The 27128-nt window shown below is 37.4% G+C and overlaps 4 protein-coding genes across 4 annotated transcripts; 2 read left to right on the forward strand and 2 right to left on the reverse strand.

Moving 5' to 3' along the window:
• Positions 1-773: 773 nt before the first annotated feature.
• Positions 774-8453, forward strand: LOC146161233 (sodium- and chloride-dependent betaine transporter-like). The gene is made up of 12 exons (XM_083385114.1): positions 774-927; positions 1270-1401; positions 1471-1720; positions 2076-2208; positions 2279-2413; positions 4033-4136; positions 4216-4309; positions 4451-4594; positions 5083-5220; positions 5380-5586; positions 7549-7725; positions 8379-8453. Exons 1-12 carry the CDS (start codon positions 774-776, stop codon positions 8451-8453), a joined length of 1743 nt encoding a protein of 580 aa, XP_083241240.1.
• LOC146161234 (uncharacterized) lies at positions 3342-3911 on the reverse strand. The gene has a single exon (XM_083383543.1). The coding sequence runs from the start codon at positions 3909-3911 to the stop codon at positions 3342-3344; it is 570 nt and encodes a 189-aa protein (XP_083239669.1).
• On the reverse strand, positions 8290-14290 carry LOC146161235 (uncharacterized). The gene is made up of 8 exons (XM_083385115.1): positions 14184-14290; positions 13185-13375; positions 12420-12522; positions 12143-12146; positions 11656-11805; positions 11256-11349; positions 9527-9643; positions 8290-9222 (listed from the first exon to the last, which is right to left on the reverse strand). Exons 1-8 carry the CDS (start codon positions 14239-14241, stop codon positions 9109-9111), a joined length of 831 nt encoding a protein of 276 aa, XP_083241241.1. The 5' UTR covers positions 14242-14290; the 3' UTR covers positions 8290-9108.
• A 6525-nt stretch (positions 14291-20815) lies between these two features.
• On the forward strand, positions 20816-27128 carry LOC146161236 (sodium- and chloride-dependent betaine transporter-like). The gene is made up of 12 exons (XM_083385116.1): positions 20816-20963; positions 21313-21444; positions 21667-21898; positions 22696-22828; positions 23036-23170; positions 23523-23626; positions 24278-24371; positions 24457-24600; positions 25955-26092; positions 26267-26473; positions 26592-26768; positions 27007-27128. Exons 1-12 carry the CDS (start codon positions 20816-20818, stop codon positions 27076-27078), a joined length of 1716 nt encoding a protein of 571 aa, XP_083241242.1. The 3' UTR covers positions 27079-27128.

Here is a 27128-nt window from a genome sequence, read left to right on the forward strand (position 1 = left end):
AGGTAGTTTAATACAGTTTTTACAAAGACAGGGCGTTCAATAGCGTTCAATAGAAATGACATAAAGGACCTACAATGCACGGCTTTATTAGTCCAGGAAAGATAAATTTTGGTTATGGCCACATAAAATATTAGTGCCTAGTAAATACAGTTAGTTGTTTTATAGCGAGCAAATGTGAGGATAAAAAGTTCATTTTTTCGTAAATACTATGGAAGCACTGCCGATCAGATAGTTCTCCATAAGATGACCAATTTTCCGATCTGATGTTCGCCTCATGCAACTATATTATTTGGCATGGACCTGAATCGCAAATTTATATAAGGAACTTTGGGACTATACAACCGAACACAAAAGTCGGCAATTCTAATGACAAAAATTGCATTTTTGCGCTTGTATCCACTCTAACGTCTTAATAATTTTACGGTACCATAGTTTACGATGCGTCTAATTTAACTTAATCAATTTGCTTTGTGCTTCGCTAGAATCTATTAATTTTTAAATTAAGTCGCCCAACCTCGCTGCTGATAGCTCTAAGTATGGTGGGATTGGTGGCTTAAAAGAATGTGGAATACCTTTTTTGGCCTCTTTTGAAACTTAAATCATATACTCAAACGGTATTGTAAGTTTATTGTTTGGCGTATATTTGTCTCTGCTTTAAACTCAATTTACGTATTATTGTATTTTGGAATCATCTAACGATTACTCAATACGTTAAAAACATTTTAGATCTTGTTGGATTTCTATACCTTTGGTTAAGGCATTTCCACCGTAAAATGGAGCATACATGTCCAGAAAATACAGCGAGGCATTTCATCGCCCGACAAACTTGGACCAAGTCATGGGATTTTTTGTTCGCTGTTGTGGGTAGTTCTGTTGGTTTGGGAAATCTTTGGAGGTTTCCTTATCTTTGCTACAAGTATGGTGGAGGTATGGCCGACTGCAGAGTTTTTGTAACTGTCCTGTTTTTATTTACGTAAGTTGATAAGAAAAGTAGTTTGTCCTGTAAGTATTTGGTTGTTTTTCTTTCGAGTCTAAGGTCTATTCTAAGGTCTATTGTACTTCAAGTTTTGTTAAATAGCTTAAGCCGTTGACTAAGTCATTCGACATTTCAAATGGCCGCAGTTCCAATAAAATTGTTTCTGTTGTAAGTATATATATAAAGTTCACATTGTAGGAAATTTAGATTGATTACAGGGCCTAATGCATTTACGGATTCTATCTGCATGGATACATAGATAAATGTCAACCGTAAACAATCTTTTTTCGCAGGTGCCTTTCTTATTCCGTATACGCTGTTTGCTATTTTTATGGGAATTCCCCTAGTTATACTTGACACTTCACTCGGACAAAAAGTGAGAAACAGTCTTACCAAGTGTTGGGGGATCGTGCCAATATGGAAAGGTATTTAAGAACACAATTTGTGAACCATTAGCATTCTTTGCGGTGGCTCAATTGTTCTCTAATTTTCAGGAATAGCCTTTGGACAGTTTATCATTCTAGTTCACGCCAGCGTCAGCTACCCAATCTTGCTTGTCTGGGCGTTGAAGTACTTCATCAGCAGCTGTTCTTCCGTCTTGCCGTGGTCGACTTGCGACAACCGTTGGAACACCAACCGGTGCGTTACGCCGAATACAAATTCGACTCTGATCAACTCTACGTTGAACATGACAATCAACTCTACGTTGAACAAACCCATATCTTCTGGAGAGGAGTTCTGGAAGTAATAACTTTTGGCAGCTTTCTGTGTGATATAGTGCTTTCTCAAATCTTTTTCGTGGCGAACCTATTTTGATTCATTTAAATAGCAAAGTAGCACTGACATGAAAATTTAAAAACAACAGCGATAGGATACAATAATTATTACTCATAAAAACAACTTCCTCTACACGAGCTGTTTAATATTTGTCATTTACATGACAGGAATGTGCTTCGGTTATAAGGCAATGACTTTGAATAATGTTGCTCGAACCTATCAGAACTTTCTAACGAAACCCAGTTTTACACCCACTGGTGTGAAAGCTCAAATTTGTTAACTATGAACTTCGCCAATTTCTTTTTTGCATTTCATCTTTTAGTTTTAAAGTTCTCGGTATTTCAAAAGGAATTGACCACATAGGAGATCTTCGCTCAGACCTGGCTCTTCTGTTGGCAGTTTTGTGGGTTGCAACATACTTCTGTACATTTAAGGGCATTAACTGGACGTCAAAGGTAATCTTAAGTTTTACAATTTTGAACGAATAGTAATTGAGTGTCTTGTGAAAACGACAACGTTTTGCAGGTTGTATACGTAACTGCGACGCTTCCAATGATCTTTATAGTGGTAATTGCTGTCGTCGCAACATTGCAAGAAGGTGCTATGGATGGAATTAGGTTTTATCTCAAACCGGATTTGGGCAGACTAAAAGAATTCACAGTTACGTAAACTACGTAAAATTTGCTGACTTACCCGTATAGTTTTTTAATAGATGTGGTAAAATAGTCTCGTATTTATTTTTGCAAAAAAATTAACCAATAGCAGTTTAAGTATTTGAATTTTGCATCCCTAATGATTTAAAAAGTATTATAACAAAATGGGCATGTATAAAGAATTAATGATGCCAAAATCTAACGATAAAATATTCTGCTAAACAACTCAGCGATAACCTATTCACAGTATTATCTTGAATACCATCTAACTACGAGGCAATAGCATCACAGCAATATATAGGTCTGCCTTTCTATGTCAATATAGTTGTTTCTATGTCAATATAGTTGTTATTTTTACTATTTATCACAACACTAAAGTTTTGTATGTGTATTAACAACAGAATCTGGCCCTCCAACAGAACACATAATGCCGACGATAAAAGTTCTAAAATTTATTAATAAAAGCTTGAGAAGCGCACCGCTCCGAACAAAAATCAGTCAGCAAGGTGTAAAACTTTAATACAAATATGCATTTCGCCTATAAATGGCATCATCAGTTTGTCTGTACAAATAAATAGTAAAAAATTAAAAAATTAAAATATAAATGTAAAATAAATACATCCAAGATGAACAAAGACAAAGACAGTCTGCGTATAAACCCCAACCACTACTGTAAAACAAAAGCAAAAGGAGCATGCGATACGTGTAGCGGCCACAGAAAGCCACTGATAAAAACACGGCCCAGAGGGAAGCGGTATGAGAATCAGTGACGTAGCAAAACACGGTAGATAAGAAAAGGTGGAAAGGCAAAAACAAACCTAAAACCACAGTTAGACAAGAAAACGGATATGACTCACATTCCGAAATGGAACGGCACAACGCAAAAACGAAAAAACAAATCCGCAAAGATATATATAAAAATATATATAAAAAGGCTACCGAATTTGGGGCAATATCATTTTTTGAATGTTAATTGAGGCTCTGGTGAGTTTGAGCCATTTAGCCTCACATTCATCGAGCTTGCTGGTGTCTGGCTCATCAACGAAAATTACCGTAAAACATTCGGCAATATGCGGATGTTTCTTTAACTTCTCGCCATGGTAGGTTGCGTAGTGGTGAAGCAGCGCTGCGTTGTCGTTTGTTGTTGCTGAGTTAAATGTATTCCAGGTCGTTCGGTGTGCGTTCCACCTAACAGAAAACCTGTTCTTGGTTTGACCGACGTACTGGGCAGAGCAGATGTTGCACGTTGCCACGTAAATTCCGTGGTTTCTACAATTAAGGCTTTGCCGGAGCTCTATGGTCTTACCTGCAGCCTTAAGTTTACTCGATTCACCAACCATCCCTTTGTGTCCCCCATGGTGACCGCAGAGTGCGCATTTGCCGCACGGCGTTGACAAACCGACTGCATTGCCAAAGGTGTGCGCAAGTTGTCGGTAGTTAGTAAGAAGGTTACCGAGTGTATGAGGCCTTTTGTATACTATTTTCAGACAAACTGATGATGCCATTTATAGGCGAAATGCATATTTGTATTAAAGTTTTACACCTTGCTGACTGATTTTTGTTCGGAGCGGTGCGCTTCTCAAGCTTTTAACACTAAAGTTTAAACGTTTTATATATTTGATCAAGGTTTGGGTTGAAGCCGGCTCGCAAGTTATGTACTCTTATTCGGTCGCGAACGGTACTTTAGCAACACTGGGGAGTTACAACAAAAGAACCCAGAATTTTTGGAGGTATAATTTTGCATCATTTAAAAACATCCCTTTTTTTCAAACTTATTTGCCAATCAAAGTAACTGGTTGTTTCTACTAGAGACGCATTTCTCATTGCTTTCTTCAACACAGCAACAAGTTTTATAAGTGGATTTGCCATTTTCTCAGCAATTGGCTTTATGGCGCAATATCAAGTAAGTAACGGCATTAGCTATATAATAAATTGCCAGGAGCGCGAAACATCAAAACTATATTATTAACAAACAAATTATTACCTTTCGCTGTCCAATATATGCTGCATATTGTTACTGATGTTTTAAAAATATATATTGTAGAACATTACAGTACCTCAAGTGGCCACTACTGGACCTGGCTTGGCTTTCATCGCTTACCCAGAAACACTGTCTCTTCTGCCCCTTCCACAACTTTGGTGTGCAATTTTTTTCCTAACTGTTTTACTTCTCGGGTTCGACAGTCAGGTATAACAAGGCGCGTCATTATGAGAGCATGTCAATTTCAAGTCATGTCGTTGTCATAAAAGTAAATTGTTTAACTATTAAAGTTGGCGAACTCGTCCCAATAAGCAACAATTCAACTAAAAAATAACACAAGCGCAGATACAGCAATTAAATGGTTTAATATGAAAAATCTCTGATAAAAAAAAAAGAGAAAAGACTAAGTCAAGTCAAATCAAATCATTTTAGTCCACAGACTTTGGTCAAGTCAAGTTATTTGAACTGTAACTTAAGTGCACTTAAGTCAAATCAATGACTGAAGTAATTATACAACACTTCTTCATAGATCTGGATATGGACTGCTGTCCACAAGTTAAAAAACCCTGGCCCATAGCAAGTTGCAACTTTCTTTAAGAATTCTTAATTTATTGATAACAACCGGCGACCGGCCGACAAACTTTCTCATTTATATAAGAGATAACAATATACAATTTCACCTTACCCAAATTTAGTTCGTGCAACAAGAGTGTGCAGTGAGCTTCTTGATGGATTGGCTTCCTCAAGTGCACGCTTTCCGCTTTGGCAGAGAACTTTTCCACGCCGCTTTTGCGCTTGTCGCTTTTCTGTTTGGACTCATCATGGTAACAGAGGTATGTTGGTTTTCCTATTGTTCCGTCAAAACGCTTGACAGCGGTACAGTTAGAAATAAATAGATCGACTCCTTTTAAAAGCAACTTTAAGCTGAAAAATGTTCTTTCAAGAGCTGTAAAAAATGCCATCTTTCCTAATTTGTTTTCCTGGCACTCTAGGGCGGCGTGTATATCTTTGAAATCTACAACCTGTATGGCCTGGCTGGTTGGTGCAAGGCAATTATGGCCTTCTTTGAGTTTATGGCGATAGGCTGGTTTTACGGCATGGACAGGTACTGGGATGAAATGACGGACATGATTGGCGAACGAAGGGGAAAGTTGTGGATCAAGGTGACTTGGAAATATGTGGGGCCGGTGATTTGTCTGGTGAGTCCATTTGTCTGGTAAGGAATACTAATCTACCGAAAGTTATGTCTATATTGTGTATAAGAAAATGCCATTACCAAAATTATTTGGCCCAATAATGATTGTATTAGCAAGGCAATAAAGCCTTTGTTGAGGTTTGAACTGACTACTTTTTAACGTAATGCCACACGTACTGAACCAGGTATATTACAAATGAAACGTTATAGTCAGGGTTGCCATATCGTCCTTATTTTTAAGATTTGTCCTTATTTTAAAGGGCCAGGTCTTAGAAAACTTGAATGTCCTTATTTCTAAGAAATGTCCTTATTTTCGACTTTTCCTTAATTTGTCTTATTTTAAACTATTACAGAACTTTGATCGTTTTCCTCTTATATCCGGTGTTACTACTGCTGTTTAGACCAGCGGTTCTCAACCAGTGGGCCATGGGAACATTTTGAGTGGGCCACAGACCAATTTTATAAAGCTAGATTTAATGAAGAATTAAGTTTTATTTGTGTCACTACACTTAATTTTACAGAAATAATGGCTTGGGATGGAATTTAGAAGGAATGTAAATTTATTGTTCAGCAGCTAGTATCTCACTAATGCACGTTTAAAGAAATAATCTGTTTTGAAATATGTTCTGCTGTTTTTTGTTCTAAACCTATTTCATAGTTGTTTTTATTATAAACATTTATTGAGCCACAGAATTTTTGTACAACGAAAATGGGCCACGAAAGAAAAAAGGTTGAGAACCACTGGTTTAGACTAAAGTAGAATAGGCTGCAGCGAAGGCAGCACTAGTCTCTCTACATGAGCATGTTAGCTGACCCGTGTTAGAAAGCGCGCGAATGCCTACAAAAGCGCGGGAAAACGAATTGATCTACATGAAGCACATTATGCGCGTCAAGTACAAAATGGCGGAAACCCAGTGAAGTTTAATCCATGTTAATCGTGAACTCCTAGGCACCAATTATCGGATTTTGTTGATATTCATCATTGATTTGTGGCGATATGTCTATTTTTGTAATCACATCTCTAAAGATACTTTATATGCAGTACTATTTTCAATAAAACTAATTCAAATGGTTAAACTGTGTGGAAACGATAACTGCAAATAATATTAACAATACCCATTACCTAATGTGTCCAACGTCCCTATACCTATTATAGCCTAATATGTGCATATATATATTAAGATTTTGGTGAAAATATATTCAATAGGTAACTGTATATAAGTAGGATGAAATGAATTATAATTTTAACAACAAATCGCAAAGTAAACGCCAACCCAAGAGATAGAAATTTGCTTAACACACTTATTAAGCGACTAACCTACCTCTTACGAGCGTGCTAGACTTAGCGCGCGCTTTAGCACGATAAAAACCAGTCAAGCGAGGCGACGTCGCCGTGCGTCATTTTAAGTGTGCCAGACAAGCGCGCTAGCTCACTTATTTTGCTCATGTAGAGAGGCCTATATTGATTATGAAGTGGTTGTTAATGGGGAAATGGTTGCAGTGCAGTCGACACTTGAATTAAAGCAGTAGAGCTATAAGAAGGGGTGGCCAACACGTCGATCGCGATCGACCGTTCAATCGGTAAATTTCACGTTGTCGATCGCGTTGATTATGTGTCAGATTTCTAAAATAGCGTTCTTCATCAAGCGACATTAATAGGAATAGAACAAAACACAGACCATAAACCTTGATAAATTGCTAAAGCATATTGTTTCTGGCAAAAATTATGGAATGTGTTATGAAACAGCGCGTATAAATACAATGTATTTCCTAAAACATTTTTTATTTTTATTTATTTTTTTTAAATGCTAATCTAATTTTTTGGTTGTCCTTATTTTTGGGTCCATGTCGATGGTAACCCTGGTTATAATGTATTGTACTGCGCAACGCAACAGCATTATAGGCTACGGACGTACGTCTTTATAAAAATCATACAGCGAAAAATGTCCTTTCCCTTGTGTTTTAGATTATGGTAGCGTACTACCTTGCAACCACCACAGTGCTCAGCTATGGAAATTACGTTTACCCACCTTGGGCACAAGCGGTCGCCCATTTGCTTAGCTGGTCGTCAACCGCCTTAGTTCCCGGCTACGCGATTTACAAGCTAATCGATACTTGGAAGAAGGGCGGCGAGTTTCACCAGGTAAGATTACCGCAACTTCGGTTAAGGGACCTTTATCTTTAACGTGGTAGGATCGGCAACGCTCCATTCATTATATATGCACCCGCAAGGGGAGTTCTGCGCCTCGGTGATGGAAATGACAAACCGATGTACCGTTATTTAGGTCTTACAAGTTTTACCAAACCGCATTCCTTGGGGCGAACTTTACTAAATTAACTACGACTGTACCGTGGAAAATAAACCTAGAAGTTTGCAGATAATGTTAAACCTTAGAGTCATCGTAACCAATGACGCCCTGTGCTCGTTTGGAATTAAAGACTCAGATAAATGTTTCTGCTGCGATGCATTACAAACTGAAAAAAAATATGTAACCGTGATTTAAAATTTTACAAATTTGTCGGAGGATTGGGACATCACAGAAAAACTGATGATCCACTAAAAAAATGTTTTATTAAAACATCGCAAACGCGTCATACCTTACAACACATTGTCGAAAGTCGTCAGAGTGCCATTCCTGTCAGTCGAAATGGTTACAATATAGCTAAATTACAATATTTACAAATCGTGAATTATATATATCATGTAATATAACACGATAAGTTTTGCGGCAATTTCGCATTCAAAAAAGGTAAGGTGATATGCTTTCAATTTAATTAAACAATATTTATACGCAGTTGTTTCACCCAAGAGTCAGTGTGCAAATGGACAAGAAGCAAACATCAGCTGATGAAGGGGCAAAGTTCATATAGATTCATCATGCGCAATAAGCATCGAATCACGAAATACAAAATAATGTGTGTGTTTTTACTGTAAAAGTGTTTTTTACTGTAAAGGCAGACCCAACATCGCAATTGTACCAGTAAATATATCTAAAACAGTGGATGTGAAAAACATAGAAATTTCGTCGCACATAAGTGTTTTATTTCAGTGAATACGTTTTGTACATGTCGCATAGTAGGCTATTTTGTTCCTGTACCAAGTTTGATTTTGTCTTATTTGTTAGATAACTACATTCGCTTTCCCATAGTATATTGTTGCAGTCATTAAATATCACACCCAACGTATTTTCACATATGCCAACCGGTGAGTGATTGCAACTAAAACCTGTAATAACAATTTTTGCTATTTTATTATCTCGCAACGATATTATGCCTGATTGACATATAGCTCCCGAACGAAAGCGAAAATGATGGACGGACGGATAGCTATATGGCCATGTTAAATGTTTGACTGAATCCAGTCCGCCGCCGTTTGGTGGTCATCCTCTCTAAAATGGCGTTTGTATAGAATATATTTTGCAAGGCAATTGACACACATTAAAAGGCGTTCGGCGTTTTCGCATTCGCGTTAGAAACAGTTGGGTACCACCCGAAATGAAACTCTGCCTTCATAATATCCTTAGGGTTAAACGCCCTTCTTTATCTCGCCAGTGAAAATATTCTTGCAAGCGGCACGCAGATCGTCGTTTAGGTAAATCTGCAGGTAAGGATTGATTGCAACCAAGAACTTTGGGAATAACTGCAACAAAAAACAAGTCGCTATGGTTATACAATTGCAAAACACATCGTCGAGAAATATGCACTATACCGGCAGGGTATGGTTGTGGCCTGGCAAGGAACTGTGCGGTTAACTTAAGGAAAGTATTAGAAAATATCCCAACAAAATTGTTTCAACAATTACTTGTTAAAGAAATTACATGTTACAATGTGGTAGTTGTACAATAGCTTTTCATGGCCGTTCATGCATTCGGGCCATTGTTGCAAAGAACATACTAAATTACTAGTTATTGTTGTAAAATTTTCTGTTTCGATTGCGAACTCACGTGAATCCAGATGATGTTGTAGTAGAAGCGGTCAAGACCGCTGGTTACTGATAAAAGGGCACAAAGGGCGAACGGGGTATAGAAGCTCAAAACCGTGATGGGAACCAACCAGTTTCTCTGGAAAGTCGGTTAAATTGTTTACGTGTTGTTCAGCGACGAACGAGTTTGTTGTTAGGTGTTTACACCTATACAAAACCGTTTGACACTGGCCAATATGCTGTAAAATAGTAGCCTATGTATTTAAATAGAATAGCATATGGTTGGCAGTATTTATTCTATAGATTTCAGTACTAGCCATACCCGCTATTTAAGCTTGTGATTGATGCCAATAAATTAAACCGCTCTATGTAACTTTGCTTAAGTCAAGTAGTATTGACTGATAACTAGGGGCATTTTTATTTTAACCTAAAAAAAAGTTTTGACTTTATTTTTATTAAATTTTAACTTTATTTTAACCTAACAAAATTGCTTATTTGTAGAGGCTACAGTTCTTTCTTGAATTGATGTCAGTTACCCAAACATAATATTGTGTCGATTTCAGACCCAAACGTAATATTTTGTCGAAAAGTCAAGATGTTGTGCGGATTTAAAAAGTGCGTCGTGTTTTCTTGCGTTAGATTTAGCATGTCAGTAGGCTATTCCTTAGATACAAAATGTTGATCTTTGAAAAGACCACGTTTATGAAATTTATTAAGATCCTGATAATAAATCATAAAGCCAAAAAGGTCGAGTAGATCGACATCATCTTGATTAAGACGTTTCGATACGAGCTTGTATCATCTTCAGTTTAATGTTGACATTAACTGAAGATAATACAGGCTCGTATCGAAACGTCTTAATCAAGATGATGTCGATCTACTCGACCTTTTTGGCTTTGCAATTTATTATCAAGCTACATTACCGATCCGTGCATACTGTACCCAAGTATATTAAGATCCTGTTTATGAAAATTTCACGTGTATTATGAAGAGGAGTGTTATTAGAATTATTTAAATGCGTAACTAGGAATAAAAAATGGACAATTTGCGATAAAAGTTACTGCTGATCCAAGTAGGCATTGTGACATATTTCCTGGTTTTATGGGTTCCACGACGATTTTTACAAAAACTACTCTCAAGAAACACAAAAACTTTGTCAAAAGTCATAACTTGACAAATTTAGACATTATTGAAAATTTTGACTTTATTGTAAATTTTAACTTTATTTTAACTTATAAACTTCTTAGAAACAGTCCCCTAGGTGCCGAAAACAACTTTATTCTTTAATTCGTGGACAGATGAGCTCCTTAAAAAAATTTAACTTTATTGACTTTTGCGGGCCCTACTGATAACCCACTGGTAATGATAGACTAATGATGTTCAAATCGAGACAGTTTAGTATTTCGGACCATTTTACTTAGGCAAGACAAGTCCCGTTATGCCAGGGTTTATGAACTGTGACCCGACTCCCCGGGGGGTACCACACGCATGTAATTTTTTATATTTAAACTGTTCGTCAGTTCAATTTGAATTTGTGGTTTTCTTTATGACATCAGATACCTCCCTTGTTACGTAACGAGACATATTTTTTAACGGGAGAAGCGGAACAATAAAATTTTCATGAAAGGGGCAACCACTATTCTACAGTTGACATTGCCTTATGCTGAATTAGACATCAAAACACTTGTTAAACACTGAAAACATTTAAAACGTTTGTTTTTACCCTAAAATAAAACACGAACCAAACTTACCTTATTGCCCAAAACTAAACATGCTTTTCCCATTTGGTACATCGGCAGCAAAAACCAACCCAACGAAATAACAATGATAATGCATTTCGGGAGACTGCGTCAAACAATCATATAGTTAGACAAATGCCAACAAACTTAATATAAAAAAAACAATCGTTTTGGTATTGTGTATCGCTGTTCCAAGTAAAACGTAAAATCATTTTTTTACATACATGTTTACTACATTATTCTAAAAAAACAACACGTGAAGTCCACAAATTTTCATACGAAGATTTCAAATAAGGTTGTACTTCATCTGGGCAATATAATAAAACTTGCTGAACATTCTGAGCCATATGATGAATTTATGCTCGTCATATAGCCGCATTCGGTAACTTTAGGGAAATATCAAATAACTTACACGCCCTCGTCGTCGAGATTGATAAGGCAGCCAAAAGTGTGCGGGGTGATCGTAAAGGGAGATATGGAGAGGTAGTACAGCACGCAAATCGCCGCCGCCGACAGCCAAGCTACAGGCACGCTTGTCGTGAACACGTCTGCGTAAATAAGGCTGAAAGTGCTTCAAATTGAATTATGGCCCACTCCCAGTGGGTCGATGCCCAATCAATTAGACATTTGGTTCAGTGCCGTACGATAGGATGGAATTGTGGAGAAACAATAAGTGTTTTTCTACACGCTAAAAAAATACGACAGGACGAAATTGTGGAGAAACATCAAGTGTTTTTCTATGAGCTAAAACATAAAAAAATATTAAATTACGGTTTTAGCTACTCCTTGTTTTACCTACTATACCTATTCGTTTTAGCTACTATACTTATTAGTTGCCACATATGCGGTTGAAAAAATTGTTTTAGGCTTGTTATGCTGTCGCGCGTGAGAAACCCCACATCTCTGCAATAATAGAAATAAAGAAATATATGAACAACATTAGCTGATTAGATTATGTCATAAATCGGGACGAATAGTTACATAGCACCCTAAGAAAAAGCAACTCGAACATATGAAATATCAACACTCAGGTTGACATATTTCTTAAGTTGAAGCAAAATCAAGGATAACTTAGGCTTAAGCAGCTTCATACATTGCAACTTGAATTCGATTTAACGCCAAGTTAAGCCTGGAGCGTGGACTGCTGTAAATCAATTTAAATCAAATTGGCCTTACCCAGCGGACGTTGAAGATGGCGTTCTTCAGCACGGCACACCAGCATCACAGCATTGCTGGAGATGCTGACGAGCCCCATGCAAAGGGCAGTGAATGCGTAAACCTTAAAAAAGAGATAGATGTCATTACACACTTTAAACTGAATTTATAAAGCTGCGACGAAGATTGCTGCAATGACGTGAAGAGGCTCATATTTTCACCTTCCAGTGTATATTTCTTACTATTATATGGTGAATCGGTTAAATTTAACCCTCGAAATATTTTTATAGATTTTTGTGATCATGCTAAGCTTATGAAACAACTTGGGTGAAAGACGGCAGTATTAATGGCTTGCAAGACTTTCATTCAAATGAGCTACTTGCAGATTTCTTTGATAATAATTAAGATATTTCGTTGTTGTAATATCGGGAATCGCAATCCAAAGTTTAGTTTGTATATTGTTTTCTGGTGAATGTCTCTCGACTTGTTTGTTCACTTCTGATAGCCCAAACCCTATCTATATGACCAATTTAGATCAGTAAACCTTGAATTTAGACTAAGTACACATAGCACTTGGATGCATAAATAATTGATATGGTGAGAAGACCGACGGTAATTGAGACGAAGGCCCGGAGAACCTAATTATATTCAAAAACGTGGAAATTAATTTTCTAACCTGGCGAATCGACGGCAAATATTTATAACAACCTAAATTTTAAATAAAAATATGTGCGCAAGGAAATACAAACTGTTGGAATGCCACCAGTCTGTTTAAGTCTCGTTTACCGTAAACCCAAATTCGCCGAACGGCCAGCGCCTTAGATAAGTAGCGTATGCGTTCATGGCCACGTGAATAGCGAAAATCATGTCGGAACAGCAGAGTGACTTCAACCAGGCCGTCGACATCACTGACTTCCGAAGGTCTCCTCTGTGTACAGCCGATAATATTGTGCCGTAGCCAATCACCGACAACAACACTGCAAATATAATTTGTAAGACTGTAAGGCTATAAGACCGATACGGATTTTGCATTCAGCTGCGAGGCAACGAAACAAGTGGTTATCACCTTGCTTCGCTTTTACCAGTGGATTTACAAGATAACACTTTTAATGATACTTGTTGTTTGGTGTTTATTTGACTTCGATTTTTTATTAGGTTGTTATTATGATTGATCTTTACTATCAGTCTAGCACGGTCCTTAAGGCAGCCGTATCAATATGGCGGTCTGTCAATGGGGAAAAATAGAAGACTATTTTTAAACTAAAGGATAATCGGCGACAGCAATAAAATACTATTTCATATCATTTTCTTGAGTTTATGTTTATGAAAAACGTCAATAAACAAAACTGAAAGAACTTTAATATGCAGGCCTATGCTTAAAACTTGCTATTTAATGAAACAGGGTTTGGACTGTTAATAATGGTTAGTAGCCTATTTATTTACGCACTTGTTATTTAAAGTGTTAAACAGAAATAAGCTGCCGAATGTAAAAAATTATAACAGATTAAGGGCACTGTTTATAACACTTGTAGATTCGCAATCGGATCGTCGGCAAATCTATACATGCTTGCAACAATTTGTTGATGTCACGTACATTCGTCACGTGTTACCGGTTTTGGTGATTTCATGCAAGTCGAAACATCAATGTTATGGTTTTGTCGAAGTTATGTTATTCCATTATGCATTCTAACACTAGAATAATGATCTACTTATACATCGTTTTGCGCAATCAAAAGATTGTACGGTATCACTTATCCTGTTTAAAAATACTGTAATATAACTTACCTGTCAGACATGACGAAATGCACACAATAGTGAAGTCTGTTTCGTTTTTAATTTCCATTTTAAATGCACCTAAATAAGTATGGCGTTGGCAAGTTATTCCCTGCGAAAATAATAGACTGCTTTTTAACTGTAACATTATTACTACACTTAACACATTTATTCGCCTGCTGTCTGTCAGCTATATAGACTGTAGTGTAAAATATTTACTCTAGCAAACGGTTAAAGCTATTAAATGACAGTGATTTTGCCAATGGCGATAGTTTTAAGCGCAGTTTTGCAAATTCCGCTTAAGTTATGTTTTAACAAAAGCTTCAACGTAAGTCACAATTTTCCCCTTATCGCCTTGTCATATTGTAGCCTGAAGGCCTGTAACGTAACTCGAACTAGTTCAAGTTTACCAGGAAAGGCTTTGTGAAAACATACAAATTGAAAAAACGTTTATACTCCTTTAATACCTCCAACCTTTTTCTATACCTGCACGGTTACAACTAAAGCTTCGCTGCACTGTTCACACCCTAACGAACAACTTTGAACTAGTCCGAATTATGCGTTTGCCGCCAACGAAAGCCAATTGCCGACACGTGGTTTCGCACCTAGGTGTGAGACATCGGACATTTTTGTCGAACTTTAGCTAGCACTAAAAATGTAGCAACTCACGCACTTCTAAATGTCCCATCGTGACTATGCTCACCTAGAGCTAAAAAGGCATTTCCGCTTTGATTCAAAAACATTGTGAGTTGCCGTACTGTAGTGAAATACCACACAGTACAAAAACAAATAAAATAGACATATGGCAATTCATAAGGTAAACCCGCAAATATACTGGCAGCTACATTTCTAATATAGTAGGTCTACAATGCTTCTTTACGCAAGCCCAATGGTAAGGTGCAGCAGATTTTAGCCAACCTTATCGTAAGGCGTAACTATTCGAGCGTGACTTTAGTTCTTTTTCGCTAAGGTCAACAAACCTCGCAGGTAACAATGTGTAGCCTATAACTGCTTTTTTTTCGCGGGGAGCTAGTCGTTCACTATGTTAGGGGATTGGGATCAAGGAAGTTTTGCGCCGATTATATTGTACCGTATGTAAAAAGCTTAATTCATAATTTTTTGCACCGCGCGAATTGCCATTGTCACTGTAGAAATGACACATACTCTTTAACCTAGTGGTTTTAAACTTTTTCTAAAAAATTACGCAACGGTCCACTAGCAATTTTTTCAATTGCTCGCGGTCCCCTTAAAAATACACACAAATAAACATAAAATAACACGTTTCGATGGGACGGGTGCACTTACAGTCTTAGATAGGCTTGTTGATGCCGTATTTAGTATTGTAACGCTAACAAAATCACTTTATTTGAGTGAAGCAATCGCGATAAGTTTTAAAACCGCGACCGTACAACCCACAATGGCAGCACCAGGGCTGCCACACTGATTTTCAATTTATCCCAAGGTTTCATGTCTAAAAATCCCGAGAATTGAAAAAAAAAATCCCAAGATTGAAAAAGCTGAAATATAGGAGACTGTGGCGGACTTTGTGGTATGCATCCATGTGTATTGAAGCTCTAACACAGGTTTTGGCAACCTTTTTTCTAGTCGCGGACCAATACCAAACTGTCTCGTCATCCATACTACTAATAAAAAGTGTTATAAACCTACTTCGAAGAAACGCGATAAGTTTACCTCTAGCCAAGCGAGCTTGATTTTGTTTAGGTATACCGGTATTTTTTATAAATTTCTTGTAAGTTTTTTATTACATTGCCAAAAATACTAAAATGTTGATATTTTTTAACCCTTTTTCCGTTTGTCCGCAACGCAATTGTTAATCTTCCACGTCGCAACAGTAAAGAAGCGGTGTCTTCTATAGTTCAAAAGACAGCATCAAAGTATAAACTAACCGAATGCACAAAGATCATTCGCGCGAAGCGCGACACTTTCTTGCACTTGCGAATAGTCATAAAGTAAAATTGACTCGTGTCTAGTTCGTCAAATAGGCGGCGGGACGGATGAATTACATTTGCGGGCCGGATCCGGCGGTAGGTTGCCGAACCCTTCTCTAGTAGCTCTCATTATTATCGTCGATTGGGTCTGGAGCATTAACGCCGTCACACAAACTAGTAAATGAACAGCTTCGTCTAACAAGCAAGTAATAGCATTGTTACGTCACATAAGTAATGTATAGGTACAGTCGTACACCCACGAGCCAGGCAAATATCTACTTCCTTATTCTTATTAGGAAATGAGTCCTCAAATACAAGTGTGGGGCGCAGCCACAATGGAATAATATTTATTGCAAATAAACAAACGACAAACAGTTCTTACAGGTACAATAATTACCTCCAACGTACGCGATCTACACTCCAGAAATGAACAGTTTGAGACTGCTCGTTTTTGGTATAAAATGAAATCCCTTATATACTTTATATACTTTATACCAGATGGCGTTAATTAAATTTCATAACAATGCGGTTCTGCCACGCAAACAAAAACAGGAAATTCTAAGCAATTTACGAAACACGAGTATAGCAATATGCTGACAGTTTGATGAATTCACACAGGCTGGTGTGACGACGTCACAATCCAACAGACTGTTTCAATTGAATGAATGGCCACGAAGTGACCCAATTATAGTTCCAAAGTCCAAACTGCTACACAAGCAAAAAAATATTTGTAGTTTCAACCTGCTAATGAATTAAAACCCCCAAGATGTGGAACAGATATCACCAGATCCCAAGTTCTAGGCTGAAATCCCAAGATCTTGGGAAAAATCCCAAGGAGTGGCAGCCCTGGGCAGCACAGCAAGCTGTAGAAACGTAATTCTTATTAGCACAACGCATCATTATGACGTCACAATGCACAATTCAGCTCAAAGCATGCAATCACCTAAATGAACAACTAATCGTAGGTTTTGATGACGAGCGCAAACACGTTGAAATTAAAATGTTCTCCTTCAGGAGGTCTAGTTGATTTTTGTTAGGTGCTTCGTGGTCCCAGAAAATTGTCTCGCGGACCCAAAATGGACCGCGGCCCCAGTTTGAGAACCACTGCTTAACCCAACAACTGTGATCTATCCCAACAGAAGTTGCTTATTGACCAACGGTTACGGGTTCCGTATCACAGTACATCGAAAAGCCTTCGCGGGCTAACCGAACCTGTCAATCAATGATGCAGCAAGGCAGGCAAGAAAAACAAGTAGCCTGTAGTAAGGTTCGAACTCACGACCTCCCGCTATACTGGGACTTTAAAGCAAACTTGTTTTTCATTGAATGATATGATACCGTACAGTGGATCCCCTTCAATGTGAAGTTGCTTGTACTAACAGAATGTAGCAAGCATTGGTGTATGGTTGTTTCTCGACTCGCTCCTTTCTAAGCCTCTGTAACGCAGTTGGTGAAGCGCCAAGTACCTCACTGCAGACTGTAGTTGATTTTCCAGCCTGGCCTTGCTTGAATCATAAATGGACAGATTCGGTTAGCCTGCGATGGCTTTTCGGTGTAGTATGATACGGAAGCCGTAATCGAAATTCGCTTTGACAAAAGTTTGGTTTCCTCTGGTTTTTAACCTACTATGTTTTATTAATTCACCTGCAAGGTGAAAATCGATGGGTTGTAAATCATTGCTAAAATTCCAATATTAATTTAGATTTGGATCGGCCCGTTTCCACCCTAAGATCGAATAAGTACAGTTTATAGTTTAGGTGCAATGAAGGCAATTCGAGAGTCATTTGTCATCCGTACTTGCGGGAAGCAACCATTGACATATATATATATATATATACCATAAGACGACTAAATGTTTTTTGTTACCCGAGGTTTAAACACCGTCATATAGTAACTCAGGGACCCCTCTCAGAGACAATCTATTTGCCGTATGTCAGTAATCCCGAGTCTTATTGATAAACAGTATTTGGCTGACTCTGTGTCTGCCAACAAATTTCACCAAGCACACGGGGAGGTTAAAAATATCTTCGAATTGACTGTACAGAGACACACGGTTACCAGGGGCGGATCCATGGGGGAACGTGGCCATGCCCCCCACAAAAAACTCTATATTTTGCCTATTGTAGCTATACGAAAATGCCAAAAAAATTCCAAATACGCGCGTTTCTAAAACGGTCTTAAATTATGTCTCCATTTTAATATCATTGTTTTGTCCCGATTCGATAACATATTTTTAATGTAGCCCTTGTATTGAAAGTAACACCCCTCTAACGTGAACTTAAAGTATAAACGAACTGTGTAGTGTTCCTCAGGTTACTTGTTTATGACGTCATGTCGTCACGTGACTTTGGTCGTCACCTATCAAAATATCATGGCACGCCATCAAACAAAACTCTGATCGCGCCTGGCATCTATGATCGTTTCGTTGCACGAATCCTTGTAATTGATATGTAGAAGTCATACTCTGTTTGACAGCAATGAGCTAAAGCAACTTCCAACAGCTAATTTTACACGCAACTGAGACTTCTCGAATGCAATGTGAAGAAACAAGCTATACAGTTGACAGTTTATTAACTTACCAGATGAAATATTTCATTGCTGAAAGTGAAGGCTAAACTTTAAGAAAAAAAATATTTCATACTTTACGATTTGGAAATTTGACCATTATCAGTTAGTTAGTAATCTATTTAGTTTGAGTGAAGTTCTCAAACCAAACTTCTTGATGATGGTTGGAGTTGTACCCAAAATCGTTCACTTAAATGCGTTTGTTTTCTAAATAATCGTAGAATTGTATTGCAAACTGCAGTTTTGTAATGAATTAAGTCACTTAAGTCACTGTTGTCAAATGACTTGACTTGACTTAGTCTTTTGGACAAATGACTTGACTTGGACTTATAATAAATAACTTGGAATTAAATTAAGTGTTTGTCATTAAAAAAAAATTATGTCATTTAAAAAAATATATAACTGGGACTTGACTTGTTATTTTTTCAAAAGACTTGACTTGGATTAGGTCATTCCAAAATGACTTGTTTACGACACCGGATAACTGCTCAGTTTATGCCATAAGGATGCGGAACGTTTACCTCAGGGTTGTTCAAACCCAAGGAATATGAGTGACCAACGAACAGTAAGCATACTGTAATTGTTAAGTATGATTACATTTCCCGGCTATACCATTAAATAAACCAGCTCTTCAAATTCGGATCCAGGGGTGGCAAGAACGCCGGTTAGACCGGTTTAAAAAACGCCGCAGTACGTCCTATATGGAACTTTTTTAAATGCGTATTTTGCGGATCTACATATTTACTTAAAACTTTACTAAAATACGTACGGTTTCCGCGAACATTCCAAGCTAATAAAGAGGCAGCGCGCACAATTTTTCTCAGTCTCAATAACACTCGATTTCATTTGCGCACAAGTTCAACCATAGTAGCAAGTTTCTGTAGCATATAAGTCTTTGACGATGCTTTGTGACGTCATTTTTAAACAGTTCATGCCCCGATCAAACACAAATCGTCGATCCTCTTCTACTACACATGTAGTCTACTTTATTTATGTTGCCCGCAAAGAATATGCATGAAATATTGTGGCCCGTGATGCTGTTAACCTTGGACTACCCTGGTCTACCTTATGAAAGCTACCATTGATCATCACTTATCGTTATAAACGCCGCATCGGACAAATGCTTTTTGTTAGTTATTTTATCTATGGGCTTATCAATTAATGTAGTTAATGTAATGTACTGAGTAAACTAATTCAACCTAGTGATAAAAAGCGCTGATCACAGCTAAGATCTTCTACAGGAAAAACAAGTAGAACTCATTTATTCCGTCTTGGTAGCTGTGACTGACCGAAAAATCATGTTTTAAGATCCAAGTTTAAACGTATACTAATTATGGAGCATAATAGTTGGAGGTTGTAGTAAGATGTAGTAAATTTCCATCCGCACTTTCGTAGTTCAGAAAATTTCCATCCGCACGAAACAAGCACAGTAAGTTTGCAACTTTTAGTTTTATTTGTGAAATAACAATGAAAGGGTTTGCGTATTAAAACCTTGTACCTTACCGATATAAAATAGATAGCTTAAGCTGCAATAAACCAGTATACGAGACTATATTACTTTAGCTGTAACGCATAAATGGGCGCACCAGCTTATTTAATTACTGCATTACACATAAAAAATAGTAACACGCACCAATTTCATCCGCACATTCATCCGCACGACGTTAGTCATCCGCATTACAATTTTTTCATCCGCACAAGTGCGTACCTTCCCACGGGTTAAAAAGCAGTGCACAAGTGTATCATTTTGACTATGTTGTAAAAATTTGCAGTAAATGAATAAAGAGTTATTCGAAACGTTCAAAAGGATACCTATGGCCTTGGTATTCTTACTAGCTTACCTAGACTAGCTATACTAATTAGTAATTAGGTTCACAGTAATATGCTTCGCATGTTTTGGAGTAACTTCAATATTACTTTCAACGAAATTTTCTTTTATCCATATGTGCCAGTGTGTAAAAAACTGCAGACAAAAAATATCGTGGTCTAAAAATTCCAAATCATTAATTCTCCAAAAACCGCATTGGCTAGTCAAGAAGGCCACAGGTTTCTTACTACTGATATATGTTTACTTAATAACAATATTTTGTTTAGTCAGATTTGCTTTATTAAATTAAATATATTAAAGTTATGAAAGACCACCAAGAACAAAAGTCTAGAAAGATAAACCGTCCAAGATGGCAAAATTCTTTCGACTTTCTTGTAGCCGTGGTTGGAAGTACAATTGGCCTAGGAAATATTTGGAGGTTTCCTTACTTGTGTTTTATATATGGCGGAGGTTAGAAATGTAGAAGCATTATGACTTTTTTTGCATTTTGTGTTTCGCATGCTTCATATACTTACTAGGCTCACGCTTAGCTGAGCAGCGAAAAAACGGTTTGTCTTTCGACATTCAATAAAATAGAAACAATCGATTGAATATTGTTTATTTTTTTAATGTTGTTTTAGCGTGATATTAGTCGATTTAGTTTTCGTATTTAGAAAATAATCAAAATATTTTAAATGCGCTGCGAAAAGTGATAAATATTCTTGGCCCTCTTGTGATTTACTGCTTATATTTATTTGCTAAGACTGCAAGACTGGGTCCTTAAAACGGAAAGTGATTAAAAGAGGTTCTGCTTATTTAGGAGCGTTTCTCATTCCCTATCTGTCTTTTGCGTTACTACTCGGAATTCCCCTTCTCATTCTTGAAACCTCTCTCGGACAAATGATGCAAACCGGCCTTGCCAAATCGTGGGGCACTGTGCCGATTTTTAAAGGTGAGCAATACCGAAAGGCAAACTTACCGCAGTTAAATTCTATTTTAGCCAAGGTTAGTACAATATAAACAAACCAAATATCAGCAACGACACTGTAGTTTTCAAAAAAAACGTACTCTCTTTGTGGAAATACTTTTCAATTTTAATTTACTTTTTGGTTTTATGAAGTTTTTTTATCGGTTTATTTAAAACAGTCAAAAATTTAACAATATTTTGTTTAAGGCATAGCGTTTGCCCAGATTCTCACTCTGATGTACTCCAACGCATCGTATCCCATCATATTGGTCTGGTCGTTGAAATATTTTATCAGCAGCTGCTATTCGACCCAGCCTTGGTCCACTTGTGATAATCCTTGGAACACGGAGCGGTGTGTTACGCCAAACAGGACTTTTGGAACTAATGGAACTGCTTTAACTGCAAACAAATCGATTTCGTCCGGCGAAGAATATTGGAAGTAAGTTAGCGACCTTAGCAGCTTATTCCAATTAATGGCCTTATTTTTTAATAACAGCGGCTGCTTTGTTAAAAGAGCTTCCTTAGAACCTTGCTTTTAAAAATCAAGCGTAACTTAGTTTAATTATTATTCATGTGGTAGAAAACTATTAATCATATTTTGGTCAGTGAGAAAAAAATTTTACAAAGCTGCTACACTAGCAAAACTCTTTTCTGTAAAGAGAAAAAAATCGCATCAATCAATTAGCAAATTAAATAGCAAGTTGTAGTTAAACGTGCTTATGTGACACTATCGCTTCAACGTATAAGACAAAACATAGGGGTAAAACGTACAATTTTATCTGCATTGAGACGTTTTATAAACTTAAATTAGTGGCAATGAGCAAGTGTACAAACAGAAAACAGTTGGCATATCAATACTCCTCACACAATAAAGAACAATATAATAACACTAAGCAATTCGTTTTTCATCTGGGTCCATTTAAAATTTATTGACTTGTACCGAATTCACACATCCTAATATACACTTTTTTAGAGTGTATTTTTAGCACAATTTACCGGCGATTTCACAGTAAAATAAAACATACATTATTTACCAATCCCCTAGGCTTGCGAACTCGGAGTACGACTCCAGCTAAATTGGCCGACTCGTCGAGTCCCGAGTCCGAGTCCGCAGCCCGAAAACAAACCAAGCACTTTTTAACCAGAAGAACTCGTGTCCGAATGGGGCGCTGGTTTGTAACATGTATATTTGCAACAATTTAGCTAAATGCCTTCTTGTATATACTTGTCTTACAGCATAAAAGTGCTGGGGATTTCTGGCAGCGTTGATAAAATTGGAAATTTGCGAAACGACCTAACTCTACTATTGGTAGCCTTGTGGATAGCCACATACCTCTGCACTTTTAAAGGCATAAAGTGGACTGCCAAGGTAAAGTTAAAACACGGGATTAATCGCTCCAATTAAATTTGACATTAAACAATGTTTTCTTGTCGATACCAATATACCCATACTGTTTTTAAGACACAACAACGAAATTCACGAAAATCAGCACTTTCTAACGTAGAAAAAAAATTATAATTTTTTAAATGATAAAAAGTATCTATTGTAAAAAGATATACCGTTTACCCGATTCAGATCGTATACGTGACTGCAACTCTACCACTGGTTTTCATATTAATAATCGTCGTCGTTGGATCAGTACAAGACGGAGCTCTGGATGGAATAACATTTTACCTCAAACCAGATTTGACGAAGTTGAAAGATTTAACGGTTAGCATATGTCATGTTTCGGCCATTTCAAAAAATTATCGACAACTTTGCTTTTTCAATCGAAAAAAGCAATAGGGGACGTGGCGTTATTTTGCACAATGTGCGCACATTTCGAACTCCAACTCCAACTCTAACTCTAACTCAAACTTAAAAATGTGCGCACATTGTTGAAAAAAGTGCGCACATTTTTGAAGGTATTTTAAAATGTGCTCACATTTTTTGCACATTTTGGGCAACACATTTTTGCGCACACTGTGCGAAAAATGTTCGCATCCCCGTCTCAATAAATACCCTTGTGGGTTAATGATACCCCTGCTGATGACCGGTGAACTAATTGTTTTTGATTGCATAGGTTTGGGCCGAAGCCGGCGCGCAAGTTCTTTACTCCTACTCGGTAGCAAACGGTTGTTTGCCGATCCTCGGAAGCTACAATCACCGGAAACACGACTTTTGGAGGTTCGTGCTCATACCGATGCTAAATGTATGTAATGTTAAGTCAGTGTTGTAAACAACCCGGTTCAGAATAATTTAAGTTCAAGTTATCTCATTTTAGAATGACTTTATGTCAAGTATACAAGTCAAGTCATTTGCAAATTAACATTAGCCCGGTCAAGTCCCAGTACATAACCAAACATTGGTATGAAAAGTGTTAAATATATACGAGATTTGTTATCGCGTTACATTTGGTACGTTTTTTGGTAGGCTATAGCTCAAAACCTTTTTTTTCTGGGTTATGTTGTCTCAAATAACTTGGGTTGACATTAAGTGTTATATTAAACATGTTTTAATTAAATTTATCTCAATTTTGGCATGTAAAACAAATTGATGGCTATACGATGCGGTTTTGTTACTTGGGTCTTGATTTGGGCAATTTATACCTTGGACTGAGACTTGACTTTGTTACTTTAGCGAAAAATTTGACTTTCACCTAAGTTGTGTATTAAATAACTTGACTTAAATCTTTGGTCATTTCAAAATAACTTGTTTATAACCCTCGGTATTAGTGCAGGTAAAGCTAGCGGCTGAGATGCACTGATGGGTAAATCTCAACATATTATGAGAGTATGTTGCGATAGTGTTGCTTATTTCATTGCAATATTGTTACAGGGATTCCTTTCTGATCGCTTTCTGCAATACACTGACGAGTTTCATCAGCGGGTTTGCCGTGTTTTCCGCACTCGGTTTTATGGCGAAATATCAAGTGAGCATTGAACCTTAAGTATCTAGCCTAATTTAACTTCGACTCTGGTCTGAATTCACATGGAATTAACTTTTCACATTTGCAGAACACTACAGTGGAACAAGTGGCCACGTCTGGTCCCGGCTTGGCATTCATCGCTTATCCAGAAACCCTATCTCTTCTGCCTCTTCCACAGTTCTGGTGCGCGCTTTTCTTTCTTACGTTGTTGCTGCTCGGGTTTGACTCCCAGGTATGGATTCTCTCCGGCTTAAATGAGCCGGAAACTGTAAATAGTAAAGGTGGGATGGCAAGTGGTAGACTATTTGCTAACCACGTATAGTGGGGGTAATAAATTATATGACACCCCTGTTAGTGGATTGCTGAATATTCAGCTTATGTTTTAGTAACGTAAATAAGTTCAATAAAGACCGTAGAGTCGAAGCCGAACTGGGCGTAACTCTAAAATCTCACGTTTAGCCGTACTCGAACTCGGTCCTCAGGAATTAAACCCGAGTTCATTTTTTGGCGGAGACGGACTCGAGTTGTTTTTAACCGATTTGCACTGATACAGACAAGGGTTATCATTGTTTGTTTGTTTTAACAAATTGATATATCAAATCCCGAATTCTACTTTAGCGAAGAGAGGGTGTGTAGTTAGGGGTAAGAGGGAGCTGGCTCTGTAGACGAGAGCCGACGGCTGCCTAAATCCCTTACAAGTTCTTTATCTGACTCCAAAGTAACAGGCCGCTAAAATACCTGTCCTTAACTTCTTGAACTCTAGCCAAAGTCAATTCACTCAGTTGATAATTGCCCGTTGAGTATATTCACAAATCTCAGAAGTACATATCATAAGGCAACGCGGTGATTCAAGCCGCTAGTCTATAAGACGAATAAATTAGAATGAATGCGAAACGATGAAAGCGCACTGTTCGGCGTTTTGGTCACGCGTCAGTGAACAACGGTCACGTGCATAGTGACGTCAAATGATGCAATATCGAGTAATATTGCATGATAAATGCTACACTACTCAGAAACAAGTATGGGATGCGTTTATCTTAAATACCTTGATGTTTTTTCCTCAAAAATCTTCCCGCACTTAAATAAATATCGTTATTACGTCTTCTTCCTTCTTTGGTTTAAAACCAATCTAGAACCAAAGATCCTTACTTCAAAAAAGACATGATTAAGTAGTTTTGAATAAATTGTTAATGATAAGTGAAAACGTTATTGTTTATCGTGATGCGATGGAAAGTGCAAAATCAATTAAGAAGATATGATGTGATTTAATGATATAGTAACAAGTTAAATACTTGCGCTTGTGCTTTTACGTTAATTTTCATTTTCATTTATACTTTAACCTGATAAAGCACGGTTGTGCTAAAGCTTGTCGAGAATTCAACACAACTTGTCTTTACCTTGTGCCAGCTGGTTCTTATAATTATATAGTTGTTGCTTTTTGATAATAACAATCTTTTGACAACATTCACTGCATGCCACTGAACTATTAAATCTTCTGGCCAATTGAGATGGAGGTTCATTTTGTGGTATTACTGAACTGAGATACTTGCGTCCAGTAATATTTATAAACCTTATTTTACTTTTAGTTTGTTCAGCAAGAGTGCGCAGTTAGTTTCTTTATGGATTTTTTCCCAAAAATTCAAATGCGTCGTTGGGGCAAGGAAATCTTTCATGCAACGTTTTGCCTTTTGTCGTTGCTCGTTGGCCTTACAATGGTATCAGAGGTAATGTACTTGAATAACATATGGAAATACTGAAAATCAATGATTCAAAATAGTATCTAAATTTAAATTAGAGATATCGCAACTATAGTAACAATCAGGTATAGTAGCTACAGCCATAATACTTTTTGGTAAACACAACTTTAGTTACATGCAAAATAGTTTTTTTGTATGCAGGGTGGAGTGTACGTGTTCGAAATATTCAATCGACACGGTATGGCAGGTTGGTGTAAGTTTCTCATAGCCTTCTTTGAGTTGGTAGCGATAGGATGGTTTTATGGTATGGACGGTTACTGGGCTGGAATGGCATCCATGGCTGGAGACAGAAGAGGAAAGTGGTGGATCATGATATCTTGGAAATACTTAGGTCCCGTGATTTGCATGGTAAGCCAAGGCCTTGTGTTAAGAATAATTAAAAGGACCAGACCCAATATAACAACGTATATCTATACTTTAAAACATTTGTAACGAAGAAAAATTAATCTAATCGGTTCCCCACTAGGCTTATGTCGTCTACTCGTTCTTCACGAGTACTCCTCTCAGCTACGGCAAATACGAGTACCCCGCTTGGGCGCAAGTTATCGCACATCTCATGAGTCTGTCCTCCGTCGTCTTTATTCCATTCTACGCAGTGTACAAGATTATTAAGACTTGGAACAACGGCGGAAACATTCGGAAAGTTAGAGCTATAGTACAATACCAGAATTACATATATTGATAGAGGTTAAATTTTTAATGAATAGAAACAAAAAACATCTGTTTGTTTTAAAATCGACATACGTAAACGTGAAAAAACGCCCACAGAAGTAAACCATATCCGTGGTAATTATCACTCCATGTACGGGCCCGGGTTGCCGCCCAAATGGCATACATGTTTCAGTTGAATTTTTTTATTATTAAATTTCATATTTTGGCAGTTGTTCCATCGCAAAGTGGATGCTACGATTAAATGTCTACCTCCTGAAGAAGCGATGGATATTTTTCCGTAATTTTGTGTCAATTTCGTTGAATACAACTATATAGTGTATAAAAGTTATTT

This window comes from Ascidiella aspersa, chromosome 3 (assembly GCF_963924565.1).
Source record: "Ascidiella aspersa chromosome 3, kaAscAspe10.2, whole genome shotgun sequence".
In the NCBI taxonomy this organism is placed as follows: Eukaryota; Metazoa; Chordata; class Ascidiacea; order Phlebobranchia; family Ascidiidae; genus Ascidiella; species Ascidiella aspersa.

What these genes read in the sequence shown, in the direction of transcription:
- LOC146161233 (XM_083385114.1), top strand. Translation starts at nt 774, where the DNA reads ATGGAGCATACATGTCCAGAAAATACAGCGAGGCATTTCATCGCCCGA. An exon ending in GCAGACTAAAAGAATTCACA is followed by an intron (nt 2,414 to 4,032) that starts GTTACGTAAACT and finishes TATTTGATCAAG; the next exon opens with GTTTGGGTTGAAGCCGGCTC. An exon ending in TTCTCGGGTTCGACAGTCAG is followed by an intron (nt 4,595 to 5,082) that starts GTATAACAAGGC and finishes ACCCAAATTTAG; the next exon opens with TTCGTGCAACAAGAGTGTGC.
- LOC146161236 (XM_083385116.1), top strand. Translation starts at nt 20,816, where the DNA reads ATGAAAGACCACCAAGAACAAAAGTCTAGAAAGATAAACCGTCCAAGA. An exon ending in GTGTTTTATATATGGCGGAG is followed by an intron (nt 20,964 to 21,312) that starts GTTAGAAATGTA and finishes CTGCTTATTTAG; the next exon opens with GAGCGTTTCTCATTCCCTAT. An exon ending in GCCTTACAATGGTATCAGAG is followed by an intron (nt 26,093 to 26,266) that starts GTAATGTACTTG and finishes TTTTGTATGCAG; the next exon opens with GGTGGAGTGTACGTGTTCGA.
- LOC146161234 (XM_083383543.1), bottom strand. Translation starts at nt 3,911, where the DNA reads ATGGCATCATCAGTTTGTCTGAAAATAGTATACAAAAGGCCTCATACA.
- LOC146161235 (XM_083385115.1), bottom strand. Translation starts at nt 14,241, where the DNA reads ATGGAAATTAAAAACGAAACAGACTTCACTATTGTGTGCATTTCGTCA. An exon ending in CATTTCGTCATGTCTGACAG is followed by an intron (nt 13,376 to 14,183) that starts GTAAGTTATATT and finishes TTATATTTGCAG; the next exon opens with TGTTGTTGTCGGTGATTGGC. An exon ending in ACAACATCATCTGGATTCAC is followed by an intron (nt 9,223 to 9,526) that starts GTGAGTTCGCAA and finishes TTTTTGTTGCAG; the next exon opens with TTATTCCCAAAGTTCTTGGT.